The sequence below is a fragment of the Selaginella moellendorffii genome, unplaced genomic scaffold (genome assembly GCF_000143415.4).
Source record: "Selaginella moellendorffii unplaced genomic scaffold, v1.0 SELMOscaffold_72, whole genome shotgun sequence".
Classification (NCBI taxonomy): domain Eukaryota; kingdom Viridiplantae; phylum Streptophyta; class Lycopodiopsida; order Selaginellales; family Selaginellaceae; genus Selaginella; species Selaginella moellendorffii.
In genome coordinates this window covers 57,444-68,492 of record NW_003314333.1, presented here as the reverse complement: position 1 = coordinate 68,492, position 11,049 = coordinate 57,444, and the positions used below count along the sequence as shown (strand labels likewise).

Here is an 11,049-nt window from a genome sequence, read left to right as displayed (position 1 = left end):
TTTCACTTGTGTAATATTATTATTAAGAGTAAAGTTATTGTTAATCATAATTAGTAAATGATTAGTAATTGGTAATTCTTTTGTGACAATATTAGACAGCTAATTATAATTATTAAAATATGAGACTACTAATCGTCTCACTTTTACGAAAATAGCCTTCAATTTCCTGGACTGTCATTGCTCTATTTGTGTGCACATGAGAGGGCTGAGACTTATTTAAAGCCCCCCACACAAGAGGGATAGCATTGTAAACTGAAGATCCTTTGCACTGCCTCTGCTAGGCTCAAAAGCAAAGCATGAAGTCTTATCTCTGATTGTCTTTCGTTTCCAATCTCTGGATTTTGTAGCAGGGGCCTAGATTGAGCAGAATGGGCATGGTTGCGCTAGGTTTTGGGGCGCCTTGTTCATCGACAGGTGAGCTGTGGAGCTCGGTGAGTACAGCGAGGGGTGCAGCCGGCGGGGGAGGCCCCAGATTCGGATGGCGATAAGCAGGCAGAAGGAGGAGACTGTGGAGAAGGTGAAGCAGCAGCTGGAGGATTGCTACCTGGTTGCGGGGTGACGGTGCAGCAGATGCAGAACCTGCGTCGGAGCCTGCCGGAGAAGACGAAGCTGATGGTGGCCAAGAACACACTGGTGGGTAAGGCGATTGAAGGCACCAAGTGGGAGGCTCTCAAGCCTTGTCTCAAAGGGATGAACGCGTGGCTGTTTGTGCACACGGAGGAGATCCCGGCGGCGCTCAAGCCTTACAGAGCGTTTCAGAAGGAGCTGAAGCTGGACAGTGACTTCACGGGAGCTGTGTTTGAGGGGAAGTTTTACGCACCGTTCAACCAGCTGGAGACGATGCCGAGCTCTCAAGGCGCCGTCGGCTAGAGTGGTGGGGGTGCTTCAGGCTCCGGCCACGAATCTGCTGCTCACGCTCAAGGCGTATGTTGCGAAGCTGGAGGAGGAGAGTCGCTCTTGACTGTTTTGCATGGAGCAGGAACGACATTGTAGTTTTTCAACCTTGCTCTGTATCTTAACAGTATTGACAGTGTTCACACACTGGTTCGAACCCGGGGTAAAGTGATCATATAATTAAATAATAATACATAAGTTTATTGACAAAAATTCAACACTCAAAAGGGAAACTTTGTTACATCCGTGGAATCAAATGAAGTACTTACATGGCTGCTTGAACGAAACGTTTTAAGAGAGACACCTAAGCTCAGGCTAAATACATGAGGTAGTCTCTGAATATATGGATTTACTATATATAACTATACATGAATTTAAAATAACTGAAATAATAATAATTATGACTTTTTAAACTAAATTTCTTAAATAAACTTAAATATGGATTGTTGTGCGCTCAACGTCGTCAACACCTTACTGTCACCGATAGAGAATCCAGTCACCTACCAAAGGAAAACCAGAATCGTAAGACTCGCTTTGTATCAAAGTCTAGCTGAATCGCACCTGGAAAGCCTCCTTTACCACTAAATACTGGTGATCACATCTTTCTCGGACGCTTTTTGGTATGCCTTACAGCTGCAATCTGCTCGATCATACCAAAATTGGAGCCGATAATAACACTCGAGGCGTATATATCCATCGGATTAGACTTTTGATATGAGAGCGCTGATGAATTGTCCTTGTCTGAGAAAAATACGTATCCAAAGTTCGTTCGAGCATACTCTACAAAAAACAAAAGTTAAAAATAAACGAAAAATGTATAACGTATGGACTTACTTTCATCGCCAGGCTGCTCATTGTCCTTGATAGCAATCAGTCTTCGGACGTCACTCTTAAGATTTCGAACGACTTCCGACCAATCCGCAATGGCTGGCTTAAGAGGGTCTCCAAAGCACTTGCTTTGGATGTACAAAAGAAAAGGCTCCAAATCCATGCCTTTTACTTCCTTGAGTATCAGGAAGGTATCAGCCCCGCTGTTCCGAGGTCCACAGATGGCCCAAGTCCCTGACCTTTGAACCTCCTTTTTTGAGCCTGGACTACTGTGTTTGATCCGAAACTAAAAAACTAAAAACAACAACATACCTGGACTCAGTTGCTTGATTGAAACTGGAAAAGTGGGGAACCTGAACTTTCGGTTCTTCAGATTGTCAGGGATGTACCAATCGCAAGGCAACACATCCGCCAGCATGAAGGTGTCTGAATCCCCCGATAGTAACTGCAAATAACATGTTAATAACCGAGACTATGAAAGACTATGAACGTAGAATTCACATACCTTATGAATGTAGATGCTGAAGATCAGAGACAAAAAATCGTTGTCTTCCTTCTGCTTCCAATCATCCGTTGACATTGTTGTCAAATCAAAAGTTGTAGAGCCAAAAAGGTCCTCCCGCTGGAGTGTTAGCTTATGCAGTAACACAGGTGAAAACTCCACCAGAGCCTTTTCTTCGCGAAGATTGGGAACGTCCACCACAGCCACTACTCCACAACTCTCCAGAGCTTCCCATGTCAAAACATTCTCTCTTGGAAAGGCCTGCAGCAGAACCAGTCCATTCCTTGAGACATGCTCACGAAGCATCGATGCTTGAATTGCTCGTAAGAGATAAGGAAATCTCTCATCCCCGGCAAAGCCATTGTAATACTTGAATCTTGTGCATAGGCTCCACACACGATCCAGAATCCGCCTTACTTTGTCTCTCAGGAAGGGCTCCTGAATTCTCAGCGCAAGGTTGTCAATGTCAAGGGCCATGTCTGGGTCATCTGAAGCCAAAGCCTGAACCATGAAGGTAATCAACCTCGGATTCCCTCCGCTCAGCTTGCACAACAGCTGCATGCCATCATTTAAAGCGTGAAGTTCCTCACGGTTTGAAGTCCTCAGCACCTTGTTAAAGACTTGCAACACCAGCTTCTCCCGATCGCTGCTGCTGAGAGGGTTGACAGGAATATAAATCACTTCAGATGATCCAGTGTCACCGCTCTCTCTCAAAGATGCCGCTGTGAAAATGTTGGTCGCTCCGAGCATAGTGACAAACGTTTTGCCACCCACGTTCCTGTGCTTCCAAACTATGAACTGCCGAAACAGTTTCTGAACAAGGACGTTGCTCCTCCCAATCTCATCAAAGAAGAACGACAGGAAAATGTTTTGGTCTCCGAGCTCGCAGACTTCTCGCAACAAAGCTATCACGTCATCAAACAGGAGGAACTTCTTCAAATCAGGTGCTTCGGCATCAACAACAGCGACAAGCTCTTGGTAAGGAAAGCGCGTCCAAGTCCCAGTATCTTTTCTGATGTCATCTTGGCCATCTGCTCTAGAAACAGCTGCATGCAAAGTCCTCAGGGCCAAAACCTGAGCATCACCCAGCCCGGCCTCGCCATGAAAAGTTGAAATAAAATCATGGTACATGAGCACGTCGAGATGTTCAACGGTGCTCATCATGGCATCCCACGGTCGCACCTCATCCGTTGATGTATCGAAAAGCGAGGCAAGTTCTTGAATCCTTAGCCCTGGATCACTCCGTTGCCTTCTCATCTCAATGAGTATTTGTGGGAGTGCCGTGCCAAGGGATGTTTTTCCCGCACCCGGGAATCCAACCACACCCATTATATGGTGGAGGCGCCTAAACACATCCCACTTTGTGTGTTGACTGCTCATGAATTGCTTGTACAACAGCCAGTTACCCCTGAGCAAAGCATCCACAGTCTTCTCTCGTCCAACAATGGGAAACTGCTGCCCGATGTCCTTCAGAGACAAGCCAGTTGGCAAAGAAGATAATGAATCCCTTTCAAGGCATTTTCTGTACGTGCGGGCATGCTTAAGACGAGGTCCAAAGAGCTCCTTCAGCTTGGCAATCCGATCACGGGCGTTTGACCAAACAACTCCACTAGAGGGAATGAGCTGCTGACGGAGCTGCTTCTCCTTCTCCATCCAGTTCTCCTTCTCACGGAGCTGGTTCTCCTTCTCACGGAGCTGCTTTTTCTCCTCCATCCAGTGTTTCTGAAGCTCACGGAGCTGCTTTTTCTCCTCCATCCAGTGTTTCTGAAGCTCACCCTGCGTGGAATCCACCTTCTGGTCAGCGCGCTCCACCTTCTGCTCAACCTGCTCAATCGCTTGTTGCACGGCCCTGATCTCCGATTCCACTTCCTCAATCTGCTGCTCAATCGATCGCTCAGGCGCATCCTGCCGCTTCCCAGCCCTGATATCTGATTCCAATTCTTCCCCATCCACCCTTGGCCGCTTCCCATGAGACTGCTCTCGCACCATGGCGGAACCCTAACCTAGGTATGGGACATTGTGCGTTCTAGCGATAGAAAACACCTGAAACTGGCATTGGGGTATGTTCAGCTAAATCTGTGAAATGGTGTAGACTTTACTGAGTTTACCTGCATTCGGGCAGGTAAACTGGAGTAGGTTCACGTAGAAAAGAATTAACGTTGACTACTCATTCAGAGCGGCAGTGAGTATATGGCAGGACAGCTTCAGGCTTATGGCCATCTCGGACTCTCCTCAGAGAGCTGATCTTTGGTTGATCAACACGTAAGTTCAGTATCAGAAGGAAGAATCTTAAGCTGGATCAATTGTTGCTGCTGTTTTATTCACAGGTGTACTGTGAAAGCTCCAACAATGGAAACACTGATACATAAAGGCAAAGCGGCCTCTATTCCCTTGGTGGATAGCTGGATGCGTTCCTCAGGGTTTAAAAGATCTCGAAGCCGTCAGCGTCATCGGAGTGCAGCAAATACAGCAGGGGAGACTTTGAAAGGCCACGAGGCCTGGCTGGGTCGACGGGATGCTTTACCGTCTCTTGATTTGCCAAAAGTTTATAATCTCTTTTGCTGTTGTGTTTTCAGGTTCGTAGGAACAAGTTTGTCAAGATCATGGCTATCAACGTTGGCTGCTTGGGTGCTTGCACATACTGCAAGACGAAGCATGCTTGCGGGTATCTTGGCAGCTACACAGTAGACGCACTAGTAAGGACCTTCGCCAGTTTCTTTTCTCTGTTACTGAGCTTTATCTACAGGTGCAAAGATTGAAAACCGTGGTGTCTGAAGGTGTGAAGGAGATATGGCGACACTGGAGCTTACGGTTATGGTTATCTGTTTCAAGCTGGCATTTTTTATTTACTTTTTTCTTTCTTTGCACTACAGGACGAGACATTGGAGCAAATATACCAGCGCTTCTACGTGCTTTAGTTGCCGCGCTTCCTCATAGACAGAAGTACAATGCTCCGAATCTACATCTTACAGCATCTGGAGGAAATGGCTGTCACCCCTGCGTGTATTCGTTCCTTCATGTTCTGGTTCAATCTGGAAGGGACTCGGTGTTGGAGGTACCGATGTTCTGGGTGATTGTTTTGTCTCTGTAAGCTGTTTTCTGTGTTCTTCAGGGCATGAAGAGGGAGTACACGTTTTCCGAGTTTAGAAAAATTGTGGATACTCTCACAAGACTAGTCCCGGAGATTCATATCGCTACAGATATTATCTGTGGATTTCCAGGTACACTCGCATGCATGAAAAAGATTGTATCTTATTGAGCTTTTATCCTTGTCAGGAGAAACATCAGAGGATTTTGACAGGATCATGGAACTAATACGAGAGTACACGTTCCCACAGGTCCACATATCACAGTTTTACCCTCGACCAGGGAGGTAATCTCTGTACATGCTACTGAATGGTTCTCTCTGTCACTAGTGTTTATCCTGTCAATATCCTTAGACAGGAACACCGGCGGCTCTAATGAAACGGGTTCCAACGCTCGAAGTGAAGAAACGGAGCCGTTCCTTGACAAGTCTGTTCGAATCGTTCACTCCTTACGCAGGAATGGAGGTAAAACGTACCGAGTCCGGGTCACCAACACTGCTGCTGATGGAATTCATCTGGTATTCTTTCTTTTGTTCTACGTCTCTGCAGGTTGGCCTGTGTACAAGTTCTACTCGCCAGTCACAGACCATCTTCCGACAGACGTAATCTTCACATTAACTTGCTTCCAAGAAGGCCCGGTACAGCTGGAAGTGGTGAACCAGATTCCACTCCTGGAGACGATGCTGAGAAAGTCGGATGCGAGCAGCGGTAAGGAATGCGATCCTCGGGGAGTTCCTGAGAAAGAGATCCCGAGTCCAGGCATCACATTTTCGTTTGTTGAAATTCACCAGGATCAGAAGCGGCCGGCTCTGTGGTCACTCTTGTGGCTTTCTTTACACACTCCAGAAGAAAACAAGCTCAAGGACGAGTCTGTGCAACGCTCGCACAAACTCGACTGGGCGCAACTGGGAGCTCCAACCAGAGTCCAATCTCCGCTATCCCAGACGAGGTGTCTTTACGTCAATGACGGCGAGAGACTTATCTTCATCAAGACAAGTTTGCAAGCACTGGTACGCTCTGTGTTCATCAGACTGTCTGTGGGAGAAATTCGTCGGCTCAAGTCAAGCCAACTTACCAAGGTACGTGCCTCCTGACTATACTATTTTCTGGAATTTTTGTTTTCCTTGCTTAAACGTTGAATTTTGCAGATGGCTGGTGCATAAGCACAGCACGCTATTGTCGTCTCGAAGCACTCGCGTTTTATATTTCACGAACAGATACATGTTTCTGATTCAAGCCTTGGATGCATGGTGGGAACACGGGATTTACAGCTCCTCTAAGCTGTGTCCTCTTATATGAGAGCTTACACTGCGCGACTGGTGCGTATTCTATGAAGTGCTAAGCTCCGCTTTTGCGAATCGTGCAGATTTCCTATCTGCCTCACTTCTGCCAAAGCTTCACGGCAGATTGAATCTGTACGACCTGGAAGGTGTGTGTTTGGATGACGGAGTCACTGGGATGAAAATCTGGAAGGTGCTGCGTGACCTCTGACAGCGTTATATCTCATGGGTGAAAGTTTGCCTTCACTGCTCGGACCTGAATTATGTAGTCCGACTCGAGAGAGTCCTGGCTGTTGGATCCTCCACCGTTGGATCGTACAGATCTAACAGCTCAAACGCTCAGCCTTTGAGTTTCTAAGTCCTAGCACTTGGTTTTTGGCAATGGAGAGGAAGCTACGTGAGCATGCCAGCTACGCCTTGAGCACGCCACGGCCCAGGTCACCACAGCCAGCTGCTCCAGCAGCAGCAGCAGCAGCCGACGCAGGCAGCGCCAGCCACTGCAACAGCCCGCGGCCTGCCAACACCAGCAGCTGCTGCGGCTGCTGCTCCAGCCGGCCAGCCAGCCGTGCCACGGCCGGCCTCCAGCGACCGCCACAGCGAGCACTTGGGCCAGCACTCGCCGCCCAAAGCGCCAGCCCTGTGGCTCGTCGTGGCCCAGCCCGTTAGCACTGCGTCCCGGCCAGCCGCTGCCCAGCAGCACCACCAGCGCTGCCCAGCAGTGCCCCGCTGCGCCAGGCACCACCGCACGACGCTACGCGGTGCCCAGCAGCGCCAAGCACCGCCGCACGCCTTTCAGGGCCGCCACATGCCACCCAGAGCCGCTGCGCCCTGCCTAGCGCCTCCCCGCACCGCCTGGTGCCAACAGCAAACCAAGACAACTCCATACATGACTCTGGGACAGGAGAAGCCAGCCATGATGCCCCTTACTCCCTGCACACGGGTCTGGCACAGCAAGTCCCCAGGCCGGGCATTTCCGTAGGTCCCTGTGCGCGCTGCACCTCACCGCCAGGACGCCACAGAAATCCCTGCCTGGAGTTGCTAACCGCCACTAAGAGTCTGGGAGCTAGCTCGGCCTCTCCACACAACAGCTTTTGTGGCGTCTAGTGCGGCCCAGCTCCCCTGACTCAAGTCCGGCACAGCAAATGCCCCACAAAGGCTTTTTGGCCCCCCTTGGCCCCCCACCAAGGGATCTCCAAAAATGCTAAGGGGATTGCTCCCTGCTGTTGAGAGCACCCGCACCACCAAGACATCACCACAAAGCTGCTGTGATCTGCCAGAATCTGCCGTGGGAGACACAATTGCAACCGCAATTGCAAATGCCCGCCTCTGCTTCTCCAGCATCCTCTCCACCGTCAGATCTCCCGATCCAACGGTCCATGTGGTCCAAGCCTGAATCGTACTTAGGCTATGGAGGAGAAAGATGCAAGGAGCAGTCACGACAGGGCATTCTGTTTTGACCACGCCACAACATCAAGCCAACGGCAAGCCAGGACAACTCCAAGCATGGTTCTGGATTCAGAGAAACCAGCCATGCTGCCCCTCTCTCCCCTCGCCAGGGTCTGGCACAGCAAGTCTCCAAGCCAGGCATTTGCGTTGGCCCCTGTGTGCCGCACCTTGCTGCCACAGTGCCACAAAAAATCCCTGCCTGGAGATGCTCATTGCCACTAAGAGTCCGGGAATTAGTTTGGCTTCTCGACACAGTAATCTCTTTGGTGTTTCCTGCAGCCCAGCTCCCCTGAATTGTGTCTGGCACAGCAAACTCCCCACAAAGGCTTTTTGCCCCCTTTTGGTCCAGTGCCTTGCCACCACCAAGAGATCATCAAAAATGCCAAGGGAGCTGCTCCCTGCCACATAGAGCACCCACACCGCCCAGAGATCACCATAGAAATGCTGTGCCTCACCAAAATCTGCCATGGGAGAAGCCTTTGCAACAGCAACAGCCATTGCAAAGGCCCACTCACGCTTCCCTCTCCTCTCTCTTCCGAGCTAGCTCCGAGACTCTTAGTGGCTCCAGGCAGGGCTTTCTGTGGCATCCTGGCGGTGAGGTGCAGTGCACAGGGGCCTACATAAATGCCCAATAGCTTTTCTGGCGTCTAGTGCGGCCCAGCTCCTCTGACTCAGGTCCGGCATAGCAAATGCCCCACAAAGGCTTTTTGGCCCCCCTTGGTTGCTGCCTCGGCACCACCAAGGGATCTCCAAAAATGCTAAGGGGATTGCTCCCTGTCGTTGAGAGTACTTGTGCCACCCAGACATCACCACAAAGTTGCTGTGATCCACCAAAATCTGCTGTGGGAGACACATTTGCAGGAGCAGTCACGGCAGGACATTTCTGTCTTGACCATGCCCCAGTGACAAGCCAATGGCAAGCCAAGACAACTCCAAGCATGGCTCTGGATCCAGAGAAACGAGCCACGATGCCTCTCACTCCCCTCACATGGGTTTGGCACAGCATGTCTCCAGGCCAGGCATTTGCATTGGCCTCTGCACGCTGCATTCTACCACCAAAGTGCCACAAAAAATCCCCACCTGGAGCTACTCACGGCCACTAAGAGTTTGGGAGCTAGCTTGAACTCTCCACTTAGCAGTCTTTTTGGCATCTAGTGCAGCCCAGCTCACCTGACTTGGGTCTGGCACAGCAAATCCCTCACAAAGGCTCTTTGCCCCCCCTTTTGGTGTGTTGCCTTGGCACCACCAAAGGTTCACCAAAGATGCCAATGGGAACGCTCCCTGCCACTCAGAGCACCCAAGCTGCCTAGACATCGCCACAACACTACCAAGAATCCACTTAATCTGCCATAGGAGAACAAAAACCGTTCACATTTCTCTCCTGCTTATCCTCCACCATCAGATCCTCTTGATCTAGTGGCCCACAACGCTCAAACACTGAGTGCAAAAAATTCTAAGTCCCAGCACTTAGATTTTTTGTTTCTTGTGGCTATGGAGGAGGGAGAAATCCTATGCAATCGCCACCCAGGCCAGCCCCTGCCACTGGAACAGAGCAGCGAGCCCTCTCGCCTTAATGCTCTCCAGGACCTGGCCCAGCGCAGCAGCCACCATCACCTTTGCACTTGGCTCTGCTCTGCGGTCTGTCCGATTCAGGCCCACATGTCCCACTGACAGCAGCAGCCAGTGTCCACAATGCCACACTCAACACTGTCCCCACAGACTCGACGAGTGCCTCAACACAACCAACAAATCACCCTTCCACAGAGGTACATAGATGACGGAGTGAGCACTTGGACAGGTACACGAGCAGGCCTCAAGCGATGGCTCCAAGGATACGGCACGCTATGTCCCTCGATCAAGATCATCCTGGTGATCTCGCTCGAGGAGTTGGATTTCCTCGATATCCAATTCTTCAAAGGCCCTTGCCTTGAAGAGACAGGCTGCCTTGACTCGTCCACGTTCCAGAAGCCCCTCAACGCCTGCCAGTACCTCCCCTGGACATTGGTTCACCCATGGCACCAGAAAGTGGCATTCATCCACAGTGAGCTCCGGAGATACCTCCTCTGCAAGAGCACGGCCAATGGATTCCATGCCATGCGCACGTGGTTCTACCACTGCTTCCGTGCCTGGGGATACTCGATCTCCTTCCTCCAAACTGCTTCTCCGGCATTTCCCACAACCAGTGACATCAAGCTCTCCTCGCACGTTTGCACTGCACTAGCAGCGTTTGTCAACGGGCCACCCTCGCCTTTAAGCTGCCCTACATGCTTCACAGCATGCAGCTAGGCTTGGGGGGCATCCTAAACCCTAAATAGGTGATGGATGAAGCTCTCGCAGATGCACTCCCCTGAGTGATCACATGCTGGAGATGCCTCCCGAACCCCGGTTTGTTCCTGGTCAGGGCTAAACTCGCTTTGCGAGCTTAGCCATGTCTTCTACTGCGCTTTACAAGAGACGGAAGGATACATTTGCATCCTCCTCCACGTAACTGATGACCTTCAGGGTCTGGCTGACGGACTCTAGGTATGTCCCAGTCACCTCAGGTCGTCCCCCACCGGTCAACGCCCGGTCAACGCTCAGTCTACTGTCAAAACCAGAATATTCCTGAATATTCCCCAACAGTCAGATGGTTGACCGAGTCAACAAGGCCTACACCATTTGATTCTGCACCTCTTTCCAAGGGTGACTACGTTGGTCTCATCTCCTAACGATGAACACCACACCTTGGAAAGCTTGCGAATCTTATAATGGTGCCATGCGACATCGACGACACACATGCCAACATGTTGCGGGCAAAGGGCGTCTCTGCATGACTGATTAGGGACCTCGGGTACGTACCAGTCACTCCAGGCCACCTCCCATTCGAGTCAACGCACGGTCAACGCGAAGTCAACGGTCAGAATGGAATATTCCCGAATATTCCTTGACAGTCTTTTTGTTGACCGAGTTTAGGGTTTAGGGATCAACGGTCAACGTTAGAATATTCTCAGAATATTCCCTGCAAAGTGAACCT

At 50.4% G+C, this 11,049-nt stretch overlaps 1 protein-coding gene and 2 pseudogenes across 2 annotated transcripts; 2 read left to right on the top strand and 1 right to left on the bottom strand.

Moving 5' to 3' along the window:
- Nucleotides 1-268: 268 nt before the first annotated feature.
- LOC9639809 lies at nucleotides 269-1,087 on the top strand (annotated as a pseudogene).
- A 131-nt stretch (nucleotides 1,088-1,218) lies between these two features.
- Nucleotides 1,219-4,263, bottom strand: LOC9639883. 2 transcript variants are annotated; one of them, XM_024660104.1, is made up of 6 exons: nucleotides 3,908-4,262; nucleotides 2,228-3,868; nucleotides 2,035-2,167; nucleotides 1,729-1,983; nucleotides 1,456-1,674; nucleotides 1,219-1,394 (listed from the first exon to the last, which is right to left on the bottom strand). In XM_024660104.1, the coding sequence occupies exons 1-5, from the start codon at nucleotides 4,211-4,213 to the stop codon at nucleotides 1,490-1,492; spliced, it is 2,520 nt and encodes an 839-aa protein (XP_024515872.1). In that variant the 5' UTR covers nucleotides 4,214-4,262; the 3' UTR covers nucleotides 1,219-1,394; nucleotides 1,456-1,489. The 2 variants fall into 2 exon arrangements, with proteins under 2 accessions (XP_024515872.1, XP_002986135.1); XM_002986089.2 differs by having other exon boundaries at nucleotides 2,228-4,263.
- LOC9639808 lies at nucleotides 4,234-6,722 on the top strand (annotated as a pseudogene).
- Nucleotides 6,723-11,049: the final 4,327 nt, after the last annotated feature.